Genomic DNA, 22,004 nt, shown 5'->3' on the forward strand with positions numbered 1-22,004 from the left:
AACACACTCATTGCGGAATGTTTATGTCTGATCCCTCGAAATTCATTCGGTAGCTATTTTCAGCAAATCAGGTGGACAGGTCTATTATAACAGTTTTGATTTGAAACAGCGGTTTTTTTTGACAAATTTCCTCAGTGGTGTCATTTGAGAAGTAGAAAAAAGTAATCCGGGTCACTAGTTTCGCCAATTGAAACAAAATTAGGTGAATACGTCTATCATAATCAGAATGGATGTCTATAATTGAACAGGAAGTCCGCCGTTTTGGATTGTGTTTTTCAGCAGATCAATTTATACAACAAACGAGTAAAAAAGCTTTTTCTTGGAATGATTTGGTAAAGAGTCACATCTTATGCAAGTACCCCGCTGTCCCATTCCTTACCAAAAATAGTACCTGCCTTTGACAGTGTGAAAGCATCGAAGGAAATACCCGGGTCATATATGGTGCTACAGGTTACCAGAGTTCAACTGTGCCACCCATGCCAAAGACTTCAAAGGCGGCCCGAACAAATAATTAACAAAGTCAGCGAGATTAATTAAAGTAGTGGGGTTCAAGCAGGGTTCATCCTTCTGTATGTGATGGGGCGGGGGGTCCGGTTGGGGTCGGGGGGCGGGGGATCAAGTCTCCCCTGCTGGATGTGATTAGGAGAAGAAAGGGAGAAGAGGTGAGGGCAAACAGTGCTTTCTCCATGATATCCATCATCATGTAAACAGCTGTGTGTGCGTGTGTGTGTCTGAATGTAGGGGTGTGTGTGTGTGTGTATGTACGTGTGTGTAGGTGTGCGAGACCTGCTCCACCAACAGTACGACAAGAGGAATCCGCAATAATACTAATGAAGATATGACACTGTTTGTATATGCAAGTGTGTGGTATGTACACACCAGGTGTCTTAACAAATCTGCCAATATATTAGGTACACACTGGATAAGAAAAAGGGATAAAGTTGCCCATCCAATTTACATTTATATTGACTGATTGATTATATTACTTATTGTGTTGGATATTAGTCTATCTGCGCCATAGTGTTATATTAAATTTACATACGCAGAAATGTAGGCTTCTACTGACTAATTCGATGCTTTTAAGGCCTGAGGCTAATGTTTGACAGTCAATTGTATTTTAGCTAAAGTCATTAAGAGAACCGGACTCAGTTTTACTACAGCTTGTCTTTGTAAACAGTTAGGCAGTGAGAAATGCTTAAAAGGAGTCTTGATTGAGTTGAGCATTGGGACTTACAGTATATAATTTTAAATGGATGTAAAAATGAAGTTTGCGCAAAAATTCTCCCTCAGAAGTGACTTGAGGTGTTTCTTCGCGTCGGCTTTCAAAGAATTCTGCGACGCCGCAAAATTGGAGCGAGTCATTTAGAAGACAAAGAATTACGTTTCCTGGTTTGGTTTGTCATGTTGAGTTTTCATCTAAAACGGTGAATATGTGCATTTGCACATTCCTAATGTTGTCCACTTCAACCTGAGACTAATATAAAAACAATCGGCACAATATTTAGGATATTATAATATCCAATGTCACCTCAGATGAAGAAAAACATCAGGTGATAAAAGAAAAAATATTGTGATTTTACTAAAGAAAAACACCAACTTTCTCGCCTGTATGCTAACTCTCAACGCTAACTAAGCGCCACTTTCTGTCCACTGCCAGAGTCGCTCCAGCAATGATCAAGTTCCGATACAACCATGATTTGTAGCATTAAATTGTCTTCTGGAAGATTCGCGGCCATTTAAGTGAGGCCATCGCTAGAAAACAAGCCTTGAAGTTATTTGTTTTAAAATTTGTTTGGAATTTTTAAGTAGGTGAAAAATCCAGTTCGTCTGCACTTCAACCCTGTTGGGGCTGCATAGACAAACATATAAAAATTCCATATAAAAATGGATGTATAAACAGGTGTTAAAAATATATATGCACAGACTGTGGCTGACTTGTGACAGTCACTTTCAAATTGTGTTGCGAACATACAACTTGGTGGTGGGATTGGGAGGAAAAAGGGAGCGTTTGTAAATTGTTATACAATTGCCGTAATTTCCCACATATAAGACGCATTTTTTTTCCCACATAAGCCAATATCTGCCACATAAGCCACGTTTAGACGCAAAAATGTGCATTTTTATATCGGCAGAATTCTTACCTACTATATTTACCATAAAGGGACGAACAAGAGGGCGGACTTAAGCAGCTACCAGCAGCTCGTGTTAGCTGAGGTGGATTATGGCATTATTTTCAAAAAAAAGAAGAGAGCAGACTGAACCATCGTCCGAGTCCATCCTTGTTCACACACAGGAATATTACAAAACCAGAGAGGATCGTGTAAAATTTATGATGTCTCCAGCTGATTCAATCAAGAGTGGCTTTGCATCAACATGGAAAGGTATCCGACACGTTTATAAATTCTGCTCTTTTGTCATATACACACAATCATAAACTTGGTGGAAAAACTTCGGGTATTTATTGCAAAATAAAGTCGGGCAGAGTCACGAGGAGAAGAATAGACAACTGCTTCGAGCGCATTCGCTGTTACTGACGCTGCGTTCACTGACCTCTCACAATGTGGGAAATCTGACACACACTTAAAACGCAACAAATATATAACTTACGGATAGGAACACAAGAAAATATGAAAAGTGTAGGGAAATGAGATCTATGCTGTTTTGCTAGAGTTTTTAAATTAGTGCTTCGTATCCACAGTCACATAAAAAATACAAGAATTTGACCCCAAAATTAAGGGTGTGTCCTATACTTTTTTATAGCTGATATACACATATATAAAGTTGAATTCCTCTAGCGAAAAATACAAACTTCTTCTACTAATAATTACTTTCAAGCCACTATATGAAAACAAAAGCTTAACTGCGACTTCTTTCTATTGTTGGCCGCAAAATAGCTTTATGGTTGTTCCACCAGTGCGTCCATACGATGACATGTTCTAATAGCATCTTCAGCTCTTGCTTGAGGGGAACCCCCAAGCACCCACGACTATCTGACCCTCCTTCCCCCCATCTGACTGATCTCTCTTTTTGGCACCCCTAATCTGCATAACAAAGTTCCGCACTCCCTTCTCGTCCTTTTGTGTTTCCAACATGCCAGGTAATGATTCACACAAGCCGGCGTGGCGCTCCGTCAAGCACAGGACGTTTTCGCCAACGACCTGCTTGGAATCGGAATATCTAAATTCCTTGAACTTTTTTCACTCACAAAATCTTCAGATAGCTAGCAGGTAATTCCAAACCATGCAGCTTTCATGCTTGAGTTGAACACATCAAGTATGCTCCTAAGTGAAATAAGTATAGCAATCTACATGTGACTTTCATGTGACCTCAAAATGAGAAGCAAAACATGATTAAAAAGCACATAGAGTATACCAATAATACATTCCTTTTGCAATAGTAGTGTTCACATTATTTTTCTATCTATATTTCTATAAACTATCGTTTGCTGAGGGGAGGGATGTCAATGGTTGGATGAAAATACTGAAATAAAAACAACAGGTTGCAAAAACTTACCTGAGTACCAGATGACCATGAATCCGTTCATCCATCCATCCTTCATGTATCGAGGTCAAGGATTTGAAACAAGAACCTTCAAAGAATAAAATAACAGTTCTGTTTTGGGAAATTCAAAGTTTAGGTTCAATTTTCAGTGTTCACTTTATTAAAAAAGTGTTAAGGATGTATCGCTGGGATAGGCTCCAGCACACCCGCAACCCTTGTGAAGAGAAAGGGGTTGAGATATCGGATAGAGGTTCAATTTATAGTTTTTCAAACATCAAATCATATGAGTCTTTCATATATAACATTGCGATATACTCCCAGTGTGGAACAAGGTTTTAAAATCTACAAATTGAGTTATTTGTTTGTTTCAATTACATTTTTAGGTTAACTTCAGCGAAGAATTTGGGCGTTATCTGTGCAGCTCCCAAACAGGGGCGGTGATAGAATCAGATTCCTCGGGCATCCCCGTCCTGTTTACCTGATGACATTAGTGATATCGGCCGGTTCCGCTCCCGGTGCCCCTGGGTCCAGATATCAATGATAACCCACCCCCTTGCATACTTATGCTAATGAGGTTGTGGGGGGGGGGCAATGGTTGGTGCCTGACAACTGATAACAAATTGAGCAGGAGGGAGGAGGTCGGGGTTGATAATGATTGGGTGAGGTGACGTGGGGAGGGAAAGTAAGGTGGGCTAAAGGTCAGGAAGAATGCACGAGGTGGGGCTGGTCGCTCATTAGTCGGCGTCACAGCAGGGAGACACATGATGGCAACATCAGGTCCCTTTCACATTTAAAGATTCCCCTCCCCCCCCAAACAATGCCGTACCTTCTTCCAAAAGCGTATCTTCACTGCTGCTCCATGCCATTTACATGTGACTGATGTCAACTTTGAAGAGGTCACGTGACCTGCTGCTCAGTATTAAAAAGCTATTTGACACACAAAATGTTTGTAAGCGGATTTTTACAGGGCTCAACATACCAGCGAGCAATGTGTGTATGCTATCCCAAACATGACCCCCACCCCACCCCAAAAACAACAAAAATCACTATTCTGGAAAGACGCCTGTTTTGACCCATAACGCAAAATCGCAATGCTCCAAATCATATGAAAAACTGCCAAAAAACTGTCTGAGTGCAAATGCAATTCAGAAATTCTTAATCTAAGCAAGTTGTGAATACAGTTTAGGAAAATAGTTCACAATATAAGGTCAAACCTAAGAAAATAACTATCATTTTAAATATCTTCAAATGTAAGCAATATATTCTCATTGGTTTAAAAAATTGGGCCGGTTTTGCTTGATTCAAGCAAACTTTTAAGTTTGAATAATTTTCTTTATATTATATCCATGCAAAGCTGCAATTTAAAAAAAGACAACCTCAAAAACATTTCTAATGACAGAAATATTACTGATAAAATGTTGGATTTAATATCTTGAAATAATAAATTCTTAAGACTTTATGCTACATAAGACATTCTTCCTTTTCAGACAAAAACAAGAATATATTTTTTATGACAAAACTTTTTTCTCTTAAAACTGAATTTTTGCAGTATACACATATGGTTCCAAAGTTTAATAAATCAGAAGTGAATGGCAAATCTTTTTTTGTGTTATCTGATGCTTTGCGCTGGTTAGGAGGCACTTGGCTGAAAAAAAAGTTTCATAAGGGGTACAACACTGAAAAAAAAGTTTGAGAATCACTAATATACGGCATGTAATATGCTTGGAGGCGACATGTTTTGGAGCTAACATCTTAGCGTAAAGTTGATAATGTAATAAGGAAATTTCAGATAGTGCAGCAATGTTACAAGATTATTGTTTCACCTCTGCTTTTATTGTGACGGCAACTGGCTGTACTACGATTGGGGGGGGGGTGTTCATAAGCTACAAAGGTCCTGACCTAGATTCAAACTGCGGTTATGCGATACCTGCTCCAACCAAGCAAGTCAATGCCATGCTCTAGCAAACTTCACTTTGCAAGAGGGACTGTGAGGGGTGGGGGCACATTATAGCTTGAGCCACTTAAATGTTGACATAAATTTCGTGTTTTGGCCCTTGGTAACACTTGGGGTCAGACGGAGCTTTACGGCGAAAGTCAAAGTGCACAAATAAAGGAAGTCATAAAGTAGATAAGAGCTGCGCTTAATGGCCACTGGCTCTGATCGGGCTTCGTTGGTGAGGGGGGGGGGGGGGGGGGGGGGGGGGGGCATGTTTGTGCATGTCATACATAATAAATGTGTGTAAGCGTTGTCCTACAACAAAATTGTTTTTTATACACTGACCTTTGAGATGTACTTTCATAGCACCTTGGGATTTATGAGCATCTTATCTACAAGATTGTCATATGATGACGAGGAAGGACTACATGGCCCATCATGCACTGAGCGTAGCAACAGTTGTTTTGAAGAAGTGAAATAAAATGAGAGATTGGTGTTGAAAAACATTAGACATGTTTGAGGATTATTGATGAAAACGCACAAAACCTTAAAAACTATGTTGGAGTCAATTGTGGAGCTCTCTAAACTGCTGTGGCAACAAGGAAACGTTCATAAACATACTTAGAGACTTTAAACCGGGGGTGTCAAATTCGTTTAAGCTTGCGGGCCGCATGGAGGGAAATCAATTGATCTACTGGGCCGGTCGAAAAAAAACAAGGTTTATATTTATATAACTTTAAAACAACAATTTCACATTTATTTTTCTTTTTAATACTGTCCAAAGAAACTATATCGGTATTAATCATAAAATATGAACCTTACTATTAATCATAGAACAGTTTACTTTTTTTCAATTATTAAAAAAAATCCAGCTCATTTTTATATTTTACAAAATAATCTCACGGGTCGGATTAAACCCATTTGCGGGCCAGAACCGGCCCACGGGCCGTATGTTTGACACCCTGCAAGATTAAGCAGATACATTTTCATAATTCAAACCCCTATGAGATCATTTGCTACAGATATATCCATTTCATAATATTTCCATCATTGTGGTTATGCTGTCCATTAGGCATTATAGCCAAAAGTTTTAATAAACTAAAAAAGTATCTGTTGCGGATTAAAAACAAGAAAAAACGGAGGGGCTAATCTAGCACTCCCCGTCCGCCTACCTGGTTTACAGATGCAATTAAAACATGTCAGCAATTCACAAACTATTCTCTCAATAAAGCCACTTAATTGAACGCGTCTTCTCCAAAGACCCAAACGCCTTGTCCCCTCTCCTTTTATGCCATATTTGCATAAAGGGCAATTAAGGCACCATAAATGGGTACTTGTCAAAAATAAACGTTTCAATAACACGATTTATGGAGGGTGTGGCACGCGACCACACACGTCTGAGTCAAAATAATTTCGAAAACAAGCTGTACAAAGTAGACTATAAAGCACTATATAGCTTGATTTGCCAACGTCGGAGAGATGCGGGGGCTTGATTGAGGGAGGAAGGGGGCAACATAAGTGCAACCTCTCTCTCTCTCTCACACACACACGCACACCCCCACACACACCCTCCCCCGGCCACTCACCCCATTGTTGTTGTGGCTGTGAGTGTGCGCTGTTGCAGCGGCAGTGCAGTTGGAACCGAGCTGCAGCGCGGACGCACGCTCAAGTCCTCACTGCCTTCAAATAACGAAGTCCAGCCTTGGCGGAGGTCACACGGATGAAGCCACTCGCAATTGGAGGAAGACGAGAAGCGAGAACCGAGGAGGCTAAATAAAAAGACGCACCGGCTCAGCAAAAAAAAATAAAAATAAAAAAAAGAAGAAGAAAGAAAAAGCACCGAGGTCGGGACTAACTCTTAAACTCCTGAAGCAGATCGGCGCCGCGTCGTCAGCGGGGAGAGAAGCATCTTCTTTCTCTTTGCGTGCCCCTCCATGGATGTATTTTGAGTGGTTGTCCCCGCTCCTCGCACCAGGAGCCCGGCAGCTGTCGCCACTCGAGGGGTGGGGGGGCTGACGCTGGATGCTGGCTCTGATGGATTTATAAACCGGCGGATACAAGAGCCCACGCTAGAAACTTTATTTTTTATTTTTAGGGGTGGGGTGGGGGGAACCACACAAGTGGACTACGTGAGCCAAATGAGGATTTCAATTTTGAAGAAGTGGGATAAGGAGTGATTCCCTTCCCCAAATAAAGAAAAACACTCTGTAAAGAGTCAAGAGGTACACGAGTTTCAATGTATTTTTTTCATTCATTCTGTACGAAACAGTTGCACTCTTCACATCTAGTATCATTTAGGATGAAACTAAAGTTCATTGCAGTTGAAATGTCTGCTTGTTTGAGAGACGGAACCAAACAAATGAATGCTTTAGACATTGAACCCGCTTGGAGAGCGCCTATCTGTGCTTGTGGCTGCAAACGTGGAGTTTGGACCTTTGGCACTTTTGCACGCCTCACAATTTGAGGTGGAATTAAAGAGGGATGCTCACAACTCGGATTCCTTCAGAAACCCTAAATGTTTATTTTGTGAGATTTTACATTTTTAGGGGAGTTTTGGACCATTTTAGAGGCTTATAGCACACTAAGCGCTAATTTCATCATGTGCATGTCATAAAAGACCGACTGTAAATGTTCAATGGTCATTTCACAAGAGTAAAAACAAAACCCACATATCCACGCAATACAGAATAAATTTGATCCAGATTAGAAACATTCTACAAGATAAATATCAAAAAGGTCTACTCGCGTCTTCTACATCAGTTTGACTCCAAATGTCCACAAGAAAATGGACAGATGGAATAATTGGCAAGGGGCCAAGCAGGAGACTGTGTTGACCTTCATACTGCGGGTCTCCCTGGCAAGTTTCAAGTGTTTTTCCCCAGTCAGGCAGGGCCCATTATCCTAGGCCAGCCCTTAGCACCATCCATTGACAAACAACAGGCAGTAACAGCCCCGCTCCTTATTCATGATGCAGGGGATGAGTCCTGGACAATGTAGGACGGGATGGACCAGCAGGGCAGTTTGCAGGACATCTGCTTAAGAATGCAGCTGCTCCAAGTCCAAACACAGTCACTCTTCAGTTTTTATTGTGCAGGGGATCTCTAGTCAAGCCACATTTCTGTTTCGCTTCCCAGGATCTACATACAAGGACTGGCGGTCTTGCAGATGCCAGGAAGCGGCGTGTGAAGCCAACTCATCGCAGACTTCCAACGAGCCTGGAGAAGATCAGGATGGCGAGGATCTGCGCATTGTGCCTGCTTCTTCTCTGCTGCTCGGACAGACTCTCAGCCAGATACCACGACGGTGCGGGAAGAATGAAAGGTAAGAGAAAGGAGGATGCGTCTTCATTTTGTTGCTCAGGTGGTTGTTGTGCCCTTTGGCTTTGAGGGGCATGATTGGAGTCCGATATCTGCAGCGTTTTGATTCCGTAAAGATCAACAACAGTAGTTTGGATCACAGGTGGGCACTGGAGACTTTCCCACCTGATCTTGGGCAAGAGAGGTGGTACATTTTGGTTTGGAAAACCTATTCTCAAGAGGACTGGATGTGTAAAATCATGTTATAAAACTTAAAAACAATTAGTGTCTTTCTATGAAGATTGTTGCTCTGTGCGCTGGCCTGGTCCCAATTCCCAGTGAATTCCATTATGTATATATTTCAAGTACCTTCGCCTCCAGTGAGATGGAGAACACAAAGGAGACAGCGTGTGTTTTGGCCGCCGTGAAAAGTGCTACCTGATCTGCTGCAAGCCCCGAGGCTCGGAAGTGTAAATCTGGTGGGTCGCGTGTTAGCTACAGTTAAAGAAGAACAAGAAGAGGAGAAAGAAGGCGGTAGTGGGAGGGTTGGGGCGGTGTTCTTCCGACCACTTTTTCACGGATGCCTTTCAAACAAGTGCCAAAAGTAATAAGACGGGCAACTGTGGATAAATGAAAGGATGTGTTTTTTTTTTTGGTGTTGAGGGGACAGTGTTGATGTTTGCTAGGGGGCGTCAAGCATGGAGGTTCCCTCTCTCTCACAAGTAGATGCTTGCTGGGGCTTGCTCCGTAGACACCTTCCTGACTTTATTTGCTAGACAGACCAGGTAGGATGGATCAAAGCGGGACGAAAAGTTTTAAGATTCCAACCTCCCCTAGGAATGTATCCTGTGGAGACCACAAGAAGGCATCCAAATGCAGTGGAAATACCCAAAAATACCTTAAGAAAATTTCATTTAGTTTTCACAATCAGAAAAGTTAGGAAAACAAACATGATTGGTCCATCGTGGGAATGTTTAAGAGCAGTCTTCTCTTCAGACGATCTTGTTGTCACTGCCACCATCAAGCAGTTTTTTTGCGACTGTCGAACCAAAGGAAACAAACTCTAACTGGTCCAAATGGGCGTGATTTTACTTTGGCAAAGGTCTATGCTCGGATGAGAGGCATTCTTGCAACAAAATCGGTCCTATACACGGGGGCAACATCAAGGAGCAGTGGCCGTGCCAAAGAATCTTTAACATTAGGCTGGCATGTTTACTTTTTTTTTTTCCCCGGGGGTGCATCTGCTGGTCAGGCTATTCAGTGGGACCCCTGAGAAGGCTCGTTACTCTGACAGCTTGACTTGAAAGCCGATCGGGCCATGCCGACTCGATTATTGTTTTGACACGCGGCAGTCTTTGCGTTTGAATTCATGCACAATTGAGTCGGATGGATAGTGAATGGCGCTGCCAGCCCGCCGTCCGTCTCGCGGTTTGTTTGTGTTTGTGCCTTGTTTTGTTTGCCCCCTCGCCTCCGGGTGACAATTCACACCCCGCCGCAAGTTCACCGGCAGGGCATGGGGGTCCCTGTCCCTGCAAGTTCATTAGCACGAGTCCTCGGACTGCCGCGACCCAACTGTCTCTTGAACTTTATGAACAAACTGATTTGTGTTTCCGTGCAGTCTGATTTTTTTTTTTTTCTTCTATGCTCAATGTTGCAATTGTGCGTTTTGTTCCCTGAGTACATTAGCAGTGAGTGTACTTTGGGGCAGTTAGTGAGAAAAAAAAAAAAACAGCCGCACTTCACTCTGACAAGGGAACAGATTGCCTTTTCACTAAGCGCTCGCAGGAAGCAATCAAACAGAAAATTGCCCAGGAAAATTGCTCGTTCTGAGTGACTGCGCGGTAATGGAGGTCCCCGGCCGGGAAGCATGTATGCTGCGAACAGAGCGAGTGGGCAAGCACATGAATGGAGCGAGTGACCCAATGAATGGAGGCCACTGTGGCTGATGGTGACACGATAGTAGCCAGGTTATCTGGGCACTCTATCACCACTTCCTGGTGGCATTAAGCTGACTCGGTCGGCTTGCCGGATATTTGAGGGCCCAACAGGATGCGCTACAAATGTTTTGTTCTTCACGCCTTCGAGCCTTTGGACTAATTTAACAACAACGATAACATTTTGCATGTGTTTTCCCCTCCAGATCATCGGCTGTCCAGGCCGCTGATTGTTCCAGGTTACCCAGAAAACATCACAGCGACATTGAATGGTCAGGTGACGCTGCTGTGTAAAGTCCACCGGCCGGCGCTCACCAAGGTACAGTGGCTGAAGGCGGAGCCTGCGAGAGCAGGCAAGGGCCAGGGAGGACCGCCACGCCTCAGACCCCTTACGGTGAGAGCAGATCAGCTGTCACACCCTGGAAAAGAGCCTCGGTAGCTTCTTAGTCACCTGGCTAAAACCTCCTTTGTTTCTAGCCCCTGCAGAGTAATGCATCCAAGGTGAACACGTTACATCTCTCCAACATCAGCTTGGAGGCGGCAGGCGAATATATCTGCATGGCCGAAAGCAAACACAGAGGGAAAACTGTGCAAGCTATGCGGTCTGCGTGGCTGGAAGTTCTGACGGGTAAAACAAAAACCTGCCATCCAACAATCACATATCAACAGCAGTCATTTGTAACATTACAACGCCCTTGTGCAGGTACCATCATCTCCAAAATGGCGGGCATGACGGAGCCAATGACCCCACAAGGTAACGTCATGCATGAGAAGCTTTTGCCAAACTTGAAAATAATAAGAATAATCAGAGGGCGTGGATTTTAATCCGGCTCAGGCCTTCCTGTCTGGAGTTTGTATACTGCATTTTTCATGTGCCTGTGTGGGTTTCTTCCGGGTAGACCGGTTCCCTTCCACATTCCCCAAAAAATGCATGGTAGGTTTATTGGACAATCCAAATTGTCCTTGGATGTGTTTGGGAGAGTGAAGGGTTGTCCCACAATGTGTGCCCTGCGATTGACTGGCAACCAGTTCACTGAGTACCCTGCCTACTCCCCAAAGACATCTGAGATAGACTCCAGCATGCCGGTGACCCTAGTGAGTATAAGCAGCTAAGAAAATGAATGGATGGATTGATAAAAAAACATAATAATGAAAATGTAAATGGAGGCTGTCATTAGAAACACGAAAAGAATGTAAGAAAGTGAGACCTACAGATCTCCAGCGAACCTTTACCGCCCCCCCTTAGGCTTGTGTTCGGCCTGCTGTTACACTGTGACATGTTCATTAGCTTCATTCTCGCCCCCTCGCTCCTTTGACATTTGTTTAAAATAAACCAAAAGAGGAGGGAGCTTCATGCTTTTCACAAGGATCCACACAAAGGAGGAGGGGGTGAGGTCAGGTCCGGTCAGTCCTCATCTCCATGGCAATGCCATTGTTGTCGACTGCCTTTAACATGTTAGATGAAGAGGTAACCCAATGATTGATCTGGAAGATTTAAAAATGCAACGCACACAATATGTTTTTGTCCAGTAATGCTCTCAACAAGCAATGTTATCCTTGGCAGAAGTGATCTTATAACCTTTTTGTGCTGATTCTAGACGTTGTTGGGGACCTGAGCGAGGACACCACAGAACATGTCATCCTGGAGCCAGGCAATGTCCTGAAATTGCGCTGTGACATGACCGTTCGGCCAGGCATGGCGGTCAACTGGTACAAAGAAGGAACCCGGCTGGTACCCACACCCAGGATCCAGATTCGTGGCACTGCCATGCAGATCACCGACATCACATACAAAGACTCAGGGGTTTATATGTGCGCTCTTCGTGGAACCAAAGGAGCCGTGAGGAACTTCACCATCACCGTGACTGGTAAGAAATGCAAAGAAAATAACCAATCCATCCCATGTTAATCCAGACATCTGTCAAGCTAGTGAAGGTCACTAAATCACGCCTTTGCAATTGTTAATGTTCACTCTTCACGTTGCAGATTCGCTGGGCTCAGGTGATGATGATGAGGACAATGGCTTGGATGACTCATCATCTGAGTTTGAAAACGACCAAGTTTACCTTTCTAGAGGTATGATAGTGTAACTTCTGAAGGAGCGCTTTCAAGTTCACCTGAAGGCTGCAAACTTATTTGTGGTCTGGTCTTCACAGGTCCTTACTGGACCCACACTCAACGTATGGAAAAGAAGCTCTATGCCGTCCCGGCAGGTAATACTGTGAAATTTCGTTGCCCAGCCATGGGCAGCCCTATGCCCGTTATTCGCTGGCTCAAAAATGGAAGGGAGTTTAGAGGCGAGCACCGTATCGGCGGTATCAAGGTAACACAATTTTCTTTCTTCTCTAGATCAAACTTCTCTGTACAGTAAGACTAATTGCCCGGTGTTTTTTGGTTGTTGCTTTGTTTTTTGTCAAGCTGAGGCATCAACATTGGAGCCTGGTGATGGAGAGTGTTGTGCCTTCAGACAGAGGAAATTACACCTGCATGGTGGAAAATAAATACGGCTCTATTTCCTACAGCTATGTCCTTGATGTCCTGGGTAAGATTCAGAAACTCTGTGTCAGTCCGGGGGGGATTTTCCTTTCCTGACTGAGCGTTTCGAAGAACATTTTTACAGCTTCAGAACTGGCCTGTGCATGCAGAACACTAAATATTCATGTTTCCCCGGGCTGAGGTTGTAAACAGCAAGTCCATAAAACGAATTAGATCTTAAAAGTTTGAATTTTAAGCCATGCCATCTGACTGACTGTATTCACGGCAGCCCCAGCAGTGGTCATTAGTTAGCCCTTGTGGAAAAAGCATCACGCCTCCAAATGAAAGCCTCCAGTGTGAGGGGGAGGATAATCGGGGTTGAGAGCAAGGTGACGGGGCAGCCGGCGTCAGCCGTGGCGCGCAGGATGTGGACGGTCAGGCGTCCAAAGCAGTTTTCTACCTGACCTGTGACTGGAGATTGAGGAGGGCGGCGGGCTTGTTTGTTCATTTGTTGGCTGTCTGTCCACAGCGAGGTCAGTTTCCCCTTTCCGGCCGACCGGGGGAGAGGACTAACGAGACAGTTAACGAGATCAGGGAGCGAGGCTAACCGCTGATCAAAGAGACCCCGGTGGCCAGCTGACAAATAGCGATGCCACTGCAGCCAAATTCGATCTAAAAATGCCATTTCTTGCTTTCTTGAATGTGTCATTGACAAATTATTTATAGAAGATTTTTATAAAGTATGAATCATTTTCTAAAACATGAAAGTTTCTCATCTCTCGGTGTCCTGTTTTCCATGCAGAGCGTTCCCCCCATAGGCCCATCTTGCAGGCAGGTCTACCGGCCAACACCACAGCAGTAGTGGGCAGTGACGTGCAGTTCCAGTGTAAAGTCTACAGTGACGCACAGCCACACATCCAGTGGCTCAAACACATTGAGCGGAACGGAAGTCGATACGGTCCTGACGGGACGCCGTATGTCCAGGTTCTCAAGGTGGGTGCTTGGATCTTGTTTTGTCACAACGCTGCTGGTATTAATCCTTGTTTATCTTTGATGTTTAATCCAGACCGGGAGTTTGAACATGTCAGAAGTGGAGGTGCTCTACCTGTCTAAAATCACCATGGAGGACGCAGGAGAGTACACCTGTCTGGCTGGAAATTCAATCGGTTTTGCTCACCAGTCGGCCTGGCTCACCGTCCTTTCAGGTAAACCAAAAATATGATTCTTGGCAGATTTAAGAGCCTTTCAATGCCATGCTTGAATAATTTATAAACTGTTCGCAAATTCCTGCAGAGGAAGAAGCCGCAGACTCCACGGATACCATCGAGACCAAGTACACAGACATCATCATCTACGCCTGTGGCTTCCTGGCTTTGATCATGGCCATCGTCATTGTGATTTTGTGTCGGATGCAAGTCCACCCCAGACGAGAACCGTATGATGCCCTCCCTGTCCAAAAGCTTTCCAAGTTCCCACTGCGCAGACAGGTGCATATCACAGCAAAGCTTTGTCTTCATGATTCGAACGTGAGAATTAAAAGTTGCCTCTTCGTTTCAGTACTCTGTGGACTCAAACTCGTCAGGAAAGTCGAGTGCGTCCTTAATGAGAGTGGCTCGCCTTTCATCCAGCTGCTCTCCCATGCTGGCCGGAGTGATGGAGTTTGAAATACCGCACGACCCCGACTGGGAATTCTCCAGGGACAAGTAAGATATACGACCTCGATTGGGATTTCTTTAGAGATGTGTAACATAACTGAAATTACAGCTTCCATTGTTCGACTGCAGTACGAGCTATTGTTGCATGAGCGCGTGACATCGCGCTACATGGAAAAAAAACTCAAAAGGAAAAGAACATCGATTAAAAAAAACAAGAACGGCGGTCGTTAGTCATCTCTCGATTTTGTTGTTTTTCTAGTGCCTTGAATTGACAATTGAACGGGATTTAAGAACAACACCATGTTGTTTACATAGGAAGCTGCTCAGTCTCTAGGAGCAAAAAGATTATCAATTAGTAGATGATTGCAAGTAAACTTGAGTGAGTCTGACTGTCTCACACGCAGTTGGTCAATCTACAGATGGGAGTGACAGGACTCAGATGTGCATTTTCATTCGAATGATTTTTACTAAACGGTGATATGGCTGCAAAAGAGGAGCTATTAGATTGCGGGAGGTTGGCTTCTGGAAAAGCAGTTCTCAGGTGGAAAAAGATTAGGCCACACCCTCTCTAAATCATTCCCCTATCTGCAGCACAGATTTAGTTCCCAGGACCCGGGATACAAAACTTTACATTGTAGCTCTCTGGTCATGTGGGGGACCTAAAAATGAGCCTACGTATGAAGAAATCAGAGCCCCAAATTATGGCAGTATACAATTTTCATTTGGACACACTTATTTTTAACCAACTCCCATCCTCTTCTCCAGCTTAACACTGGGGAAACCTCTCGGGGAAGGCTGCTTTGGCCAAGTGGTTAGAGCTGAGGCGTACGGCATCAACAAGGACTCTCCGGACCAAGCCACCACTGTGGCGGTTAAGATGCTAAAAGGTCAAAATTATACCCTTGAATTTTTAACTTCAAAAGAGAGGATTTTATGCCTCTGCCTCCTTTTTTTTTCCTTTTTGAAAAGGCTTGTTTTTTACTGTTATAGATGATGCCACAGACAAAGATCTCGCAGACCTCATCTCCGAAATGGAACTAATGAAAGTGATGGACAAACACAAGAACATCATCAACCTGCTTGGCGTCTGCACTCAAGACGGTGAGTTACATCTACGATTACACACCGAACAGACCTGAGAAGATGAAGATTCAATCCCGAACAGAAGTAACCTTTCTCTTTGCGGTCTTACCCACAAAAACAGGTCCGCTATACGTACTCGTTGAGTACGCCTCGAAAGGCAGTCTACGTGAGTACCTGCGAGCGCGGCGACCTCCGGGCATGGACTACACTTTCGACGTCACCAAGGTGCCTGAGGAGCAGCTTACCTTTAAGGACTTGCTCTCCTGCGCCTACCAGGTGGCTCGAGGGATGGAGTATCTCGCTTCTAAACGGGTATGTGTTGATGTCGCTCTTCCTGTCAAGGATACTGTATACAAAACTTAATTTAGGTCTTGAGTACAAATGACCATGGTTTGTTGTCATATGGAAAAAAAATGACCCTACCTATACAATTTAAAGATTAAAACACACTTAGGTTAATGAAAACGCACCCAGTTAAATGTTTACTGTAATGGTGGTACAAAGATCTGTGTAGCGGTACTACACAGAATGGGCAGAATTCCAAATTCTGACTATCTTATATATTTTACAAACCCATACAAAAAGGATTGCATAAAAATCTGATTTAGTGGTTGCTGGAACCATGGACCATAAAATTGTGCGGCAACACCGCATCTCATTTGGATCATTGTTTATAGAGAATTTAAAAGTTGTTGTTTGTGTAGCGTAGAAGCCAGATGTTTTCTGGTCGGCGGCTTTGGGCCACTCATTGCGGTATTGGATCTTAATGCAACCACTAGAATGCATTTTGAAATCCGGACAATCGCAAACATTGGAACACGAAGGCTCAAAATGAGATGCCCCGAAAGGGTCAAAATCTACAAAGTACTTGAATCGGGGGTGTTTAATGAGCAGGTTGTTTTAAGATAAATAGTCCAGATGGGGCTTCTTTTTCTTCAATATCTTTCTTATCTCGTTATTTTCCTAGCATGCTCTCTCCTCTCACTTATCAACATGCTTCTTTGTCTGCCAGCCGCCGACTCAGACTCCAGTCCTGTTTACTCTCCTCCATCCATCTGTCCTTCCCCGCCATCTTCAGGCTTTTGTCCCTTTTAGCACCGCCATAAATCTGTTAGCAAACAGACTGTCTGGGCGGAGGCATCAAGTTTCTGGGCTGTGAGGCCACTGCCAGAGCCTTAAAGTAACCCTCCATTATGGGGAGGCCCCGCAAACCAAGGCCGTCCCCGCAAGAAGCCTGAATCTATTTCGAATGAAAACCAAAATAAGCTTTAATGACACCCGTTCAAGTCGAATAAACACTGCCTTTCAGAACTTCGCCCCCCTTCGCAACTCACGCTTTTCTATATAAAGATGTTTACAATGAGTAAAATTCCGTCCGTATGTTGACATGTACCAGAACAGGCTGAATGGACGGTCTTAAACCGTCCCTTTCCCCTCCCTCGGCTTTTGTTTCCGTAGTGCATCCACCGAGATCTGGCGGCCAGGAATGTCCTGGTGACGGAGGACAATGTGATGAAAATCGCCGACTTCGGCCTGGCCAGGGGCGTCCACCAGATCGACTACTACAAGAAGACCACCAATGTGAGTTTCTACGACTCCTCGGTCATCTTGCGTACTTCAAGACAGCAGTCAGATGTTTAACTGTTGATTGGCAGGCGGCTTAATGGGACGTAATTAGAAAGGTGGCGAGATTGGCCAGACTTTGGCAGGGAGGTGTCTTTTACAGTCAGACAATGAACGTTGCAGTTTTAAATGCATGCAGCTGTGCTGGCGCGCCTACTCGGGGGGCGGAGTTCTGATCTGTGTCTGCGCGCCACTCACCCAATGCAGGGACGCCTGCCGGTGAAGTGGATGGCGCCCGAGGCCTTGTTTGACCGCGTCTACACACACCAGAGTGACGTGTAAGCGCCACATACCACCGGCCATCACAAATGATTTGGATTTCCTTTAACACCGCTCACCTTTTTGGCAGGTGGTCGTTTGGCGTCCTCATGTGGGAAATTTTCACCCTCGGGGGCTCGCCGTATCCCGGTATTCCTGTCGAGGAGCTCTTTAAGCTGCTGAAGGAGGGACACCGCATGGACAAGCCCTCTAACTGCACCCATGAACTGTAAGATGAGAAGGTGGCCATTGGCAAGATGTTGTCTCACCTTGTTTAGTTTCTAATGTGGTTTTTGTTCATTTTCTTTGTCCCATGAAGCTACATGATGATGCGCGAGTGCTGGCATGCAGTTCCCACACAGAGACCCACCTTTAAACAGCTGGTGGAGGAGCTGGACAAGGTGCTACTGTCCATCTCAGACGAGGTAAGGGAAACATTTGCTAGCCTGAACTACGAAAATGGAAATGCATCCTGCTCGGACAGAAGCATACATAATATCACCGCCTGCTAGCTTGTAGCTAAACTGACAAACCTAAGCATAACACAAGCTATGCTAAATTTTATAACTGTACAACAAAGGCGAGCAAAAAAGCACATCAGCAAAAATGAGCAAATCTAACGAAGCTAATCATAAACCTGTCAGGCTAAGCAAACTAGCTAGGTTAAGATATTCTGAAACCGAAGTCCAAACTATGGCTCGCGGGCCATTTGTGGCCCACCATCCACCATTTTAGCAGCCCACGGTGTACACTAGATTTTTGTTTACTTGGCCCGCAATGCTATTTCAAATGCTATTTCATGTAACAGTGAAAATCTTTAAGCAAAAGCCTTGGCATACCATTTTTTTTAAACCACATTATGTAGACTAATTAGTAAGATTAAAAAACAACAACATGGCCCATATGCGTTTCTATTCTTCTGTAAGTGGCCTTCAGAGAACAAAGTTTGGACACCCCTGGTATGAAACTAGTTTGGGCAAATGAAGTAATGAGGTGGGCACAAAACTCTTCATATTTTATCATTTTTGCTCTACCAATGAAATAAATTGAGCGGTGTCTCCATTAGGAGAAATATCATTAATAAAATCAACCGTTTTAAATTTTATACGAATATTAAGCCTTTTTTCCAAACCCCAGCTTTGCCTCATTCGTCAGGCTGCACAACCAAATGTGAGTCTTGAGCTCCCAAAATCTGCCCACTCCTGGCAACACACATGCAGGCCAGATGGCCTCAATTATTTCACTAGGATGTAAAATTCAGCGCAAAACCCCAAAAAACAAAACAAAATGTTTTGGGTCCAAAGCGGAGCGCAATTACATGTTATTGATTTTTTGATGAACTACAGATGTCCCCTGCATCACAAATGCTCTCAGAAACTGGTCTAGAGACTTCCAGTCACAAAATTCTGCCGGGAAACTATCCAATTTATATTTCCCAAGCGGTACTAACACTTAAGAAAATACTCTAAATTCCGGTACTTGACTTAAAAATGACAAAAATAGAGTTAGACCGCTCTTGTTCTCAGTGGCTCATTCTCCAGTTGTGGTCTTATTAACATGCGTCATCTGTGTCTCCACGCAGTACTTGGACCTGTCGACACCCTTCGAGCAGTACTCGCCGTCGTGCGAGGACACGTCCAGCTCGTGCTCGTCCGACAACGACTCGGTTTTCACGCATGATGTGCTGTCTACCGAGCCGTGCCTGCTGGGCTACCAGGACGCGCGCCCCTGCGGGGACGCCAAGATGGTGCTGCAATAAGGCCCATTTGGAGTTTTTTTTTTTTTTTTTTTGATGGCGCACTGAGGACGGATGTACTTTGGACAGCAACAGCAGGGACGTTTTGGTAAAGCGCAGAACTAAAAGCCGCAAACCTGAAGACAAGCCGCAAGGAGCCAGAGGAGAGGTCCAACATCACTTGGCCTCCCTTCCCCAAATATTATTTTTAAAGACGTTTTATTTTTAACAAGGAAAAAAAAATATAGATTTATTTTGCTATGTTAAAAAAAGAAGCAATTATGAATCTCTCTATATAAAATTATTTTACTTTTGTGTTGCTTATTTAAAAGAAAAAGTCTTAAATCTCAGGATCTCTAGTGCTGAACGGAAAAAGGAAGTTGGGGAAAGTGCCTGAATTTTTGATTTCCTGTGAATATATTAGAATAATAAAATATTGTATGTATATATCATCAAGTGGTTATGCAAATACAATAACATTTATAAATTATTTTGTATGACACAAAATGGAGTGATGCCTTAAATGTTTGAACCAAAAATATCAAGATGCATTTTCACAAAATCAGGCTTATTTCTCAGAATTCGGCAGAATTCACATTCATCTTTGCTGCAGATTGTCGACTAATCCTTTATTTTTATGACTTTTGATTGTAATTTGAACCTATTGGCTGTTGGGAAATGAAAGTCGAGACCATAAGGAACACAAAACTAATCTCCCTGACATAAACCTGCTTTTGTAAAATTGCATCGCATTTATTGAATTATTATTATTATTTTTTACTATTTTATATATGGGGGGTGGGGGGACCCACTGTCACGGGGGTGCGGGGGTGGAGGGGCTTGTGGGTGGTGCTGAATGTGTGATTGATTTGAAATAGAGGAGCAGCCAGGGAACAGAGATGGAGGAAGGTGGGGGAGATGGGGGGGTTTGGCCAGCCATCCTCTTTTGTGAGGCGCTAACCCTTCACCCAGGCCCCCGAGTGCCAGCGAGGGGGTTCTCTGGGCGAGGGGGTCCCCGGGCAGCTCGGACAATGAGAGCCTTTAAAACGGGCGTGTCTGTGGGCCCGCTGGAGTTTGTGTGCAATGAAGAAAGAGGGGCTCTTATTGTGGTGACCCCCCCCCACGCACACACACACACACACGACACCATCCAGAGCCCAAACAAACACATTCCCCTCTCTTCAGCCAGGGTGCCATCTTTAAAATTAAAGTCTTAATTCACTTTGGCCAACACGAGCAGCTGTAGAAAACGAGCCCCCACACACCCAAGCTTTTTTTTTTTTTTAAACTGTTTTTCTTGGGATTTTTTCTTGGGAATGTATATATATATATATATATATATATTATAATAGTTATACAATTTTATGTATTTACTTGGATTTTTTTTTTTTTTAAGAGTCCAGACATTCAATCCCTGGTACTTAAGTATTTAATTCTTAAGTATCTGGAAATTAATGGCCTTAATGGCATTAAGTATCAATTTGATACTTAAGTATTTGGAATTTATTGTTTGGATCCTTAAAAAAATGTGAAAATATGTTCCTGGCATTGAATGAGTTAAGAATGGAGCGTTTATTGAACTACTTTAGATACTAAAAGTACATAGGGAAAAACTGAAAGTACCTAAAGTAATGAATTACTTTAGTACTTTATTTATTGAATAATTCGTAATTCCTTCATCATTTTTAGACACCTATGGTCCAACACTTGAAAAACTGACAATAGTTTGAACCAAACTTTGAACTTTAAGAAAAGTAAAAATATGTCTTTGGGATTGAATGAGTTAAATATTATTTTATGTATTTTGGGGGGATTTTTTAATGATATAATTTAATTGAACAATATTAATAAATTATAATACAACAATAATATTAATAATGGCAATGAATGACTAAAAATACAATACGTTTTTATTGAATTGATTTGTCATGACACATTGTTAAGTCAAAGAAGCGAAGCAAGACGGAAAAAGAAAGCATGAAAGAAAGTGACACAAAGAAGACGAGAGACAGACAAGCAGTGAGTGAGATGGCGAGACGAGAGGCGTGACGAGACGTAGGGTCTCTAGGGGGGTCAAAGGTCAAGAGGGCTGGCGGGGAGGCCAGCGGCTGTCCTAGGATCCTCGTCGGTCGGCAGCATTTCAAGTGCTGGCTCTCGTGTGATTCACTAAGCGCCTTGTGGCGCATGCATGCACACTGTGTGGTCCTCTACATACGTGAACATGCGGGTGTGTAAAATGATAAAAAATCTGTCTGTGGACGCAATGTGGTCTCCTAAGATCTTCCAATTTTTTTCAAAATTGCTTTCAAAATATTTTTTATTTTATTGCGGTCAAAATTAGCATGTAAGAAAATGAAAGCAGATTGAAACCCCACATGGCATTTAAAACCAGCGCAATTGAAAGTGAGTGGGCGGATCATTGTCGTCGAACGCGACTTCGAACTGGAGCCGGTGAATAAGAAGACGGGCTGTCGGCCATTTTGGCGCAACGTCCCGTTGTGACACGCC

General features: G+C 43.5%; 1 protein-coding gene across 1 annotated transcript; it reads left to right on the top strand.

The window, feature by feature from the left end:
- Positions 1-7,078: 7,078 nt before the first annotated feature.
- On the top strand, positions 7,079-19,948 carry fgfr4 (fibroblast growth factor receptor 4). Its single transcript, XM_088440533.1, has 21 exons — positions 7,079-7,659; positions 8,572-8,758; positions 10,874-11,061; positions 11,145-11,295; positions 11,371-11,421; positions 12,266-12,535; positions 12,654-12,743; positions 12,824-12,990; positions 13,086-13,209; positions 13,945-14,135; positions 14,209-14,347; positions 14,436-14,629; positions 14,700-14,845; positions 15,563-15,684; positions 15,788-15,898; positions 16,002-16,192; positions 17,339-17,461; positions 17,711-17,781; positions 17,853-17,990; positions 18,081-18,186; positions 19,344-19,948. Exons 2-21 carry the CDS (start codon positions 8,668-8,670, stop codon positions 19,518-19,520), a joined length of 2,841 nt encoding a protein of 946 aa, XP_088296659.1. The 5' UTR covers positions 7,079-7,659; positions 8,572-8,667; the 3' UTR covers positions 19,521-19,948.
- The last annotated feature ends 2,056 nt before the right edge of the window (positions 19,949-22,004 follow it).

The sequence above is a fragment of the Hippichthys cyanospilos genome, chromosome 18 (assembly GCF_059441005.1).
Source record: "Hippichthys cyanospilos isolate Australia breed blue-spotted pipefish chromosome 18, RoL_Hcya_1.0, whole genome shotgun sequence".
NCBI lineage: Eukaryota > Metazoa > Chordata > Actinopteri > Syngnathiformes > Syngnathidae > Hippichthys > Hippichthys cyanospilos.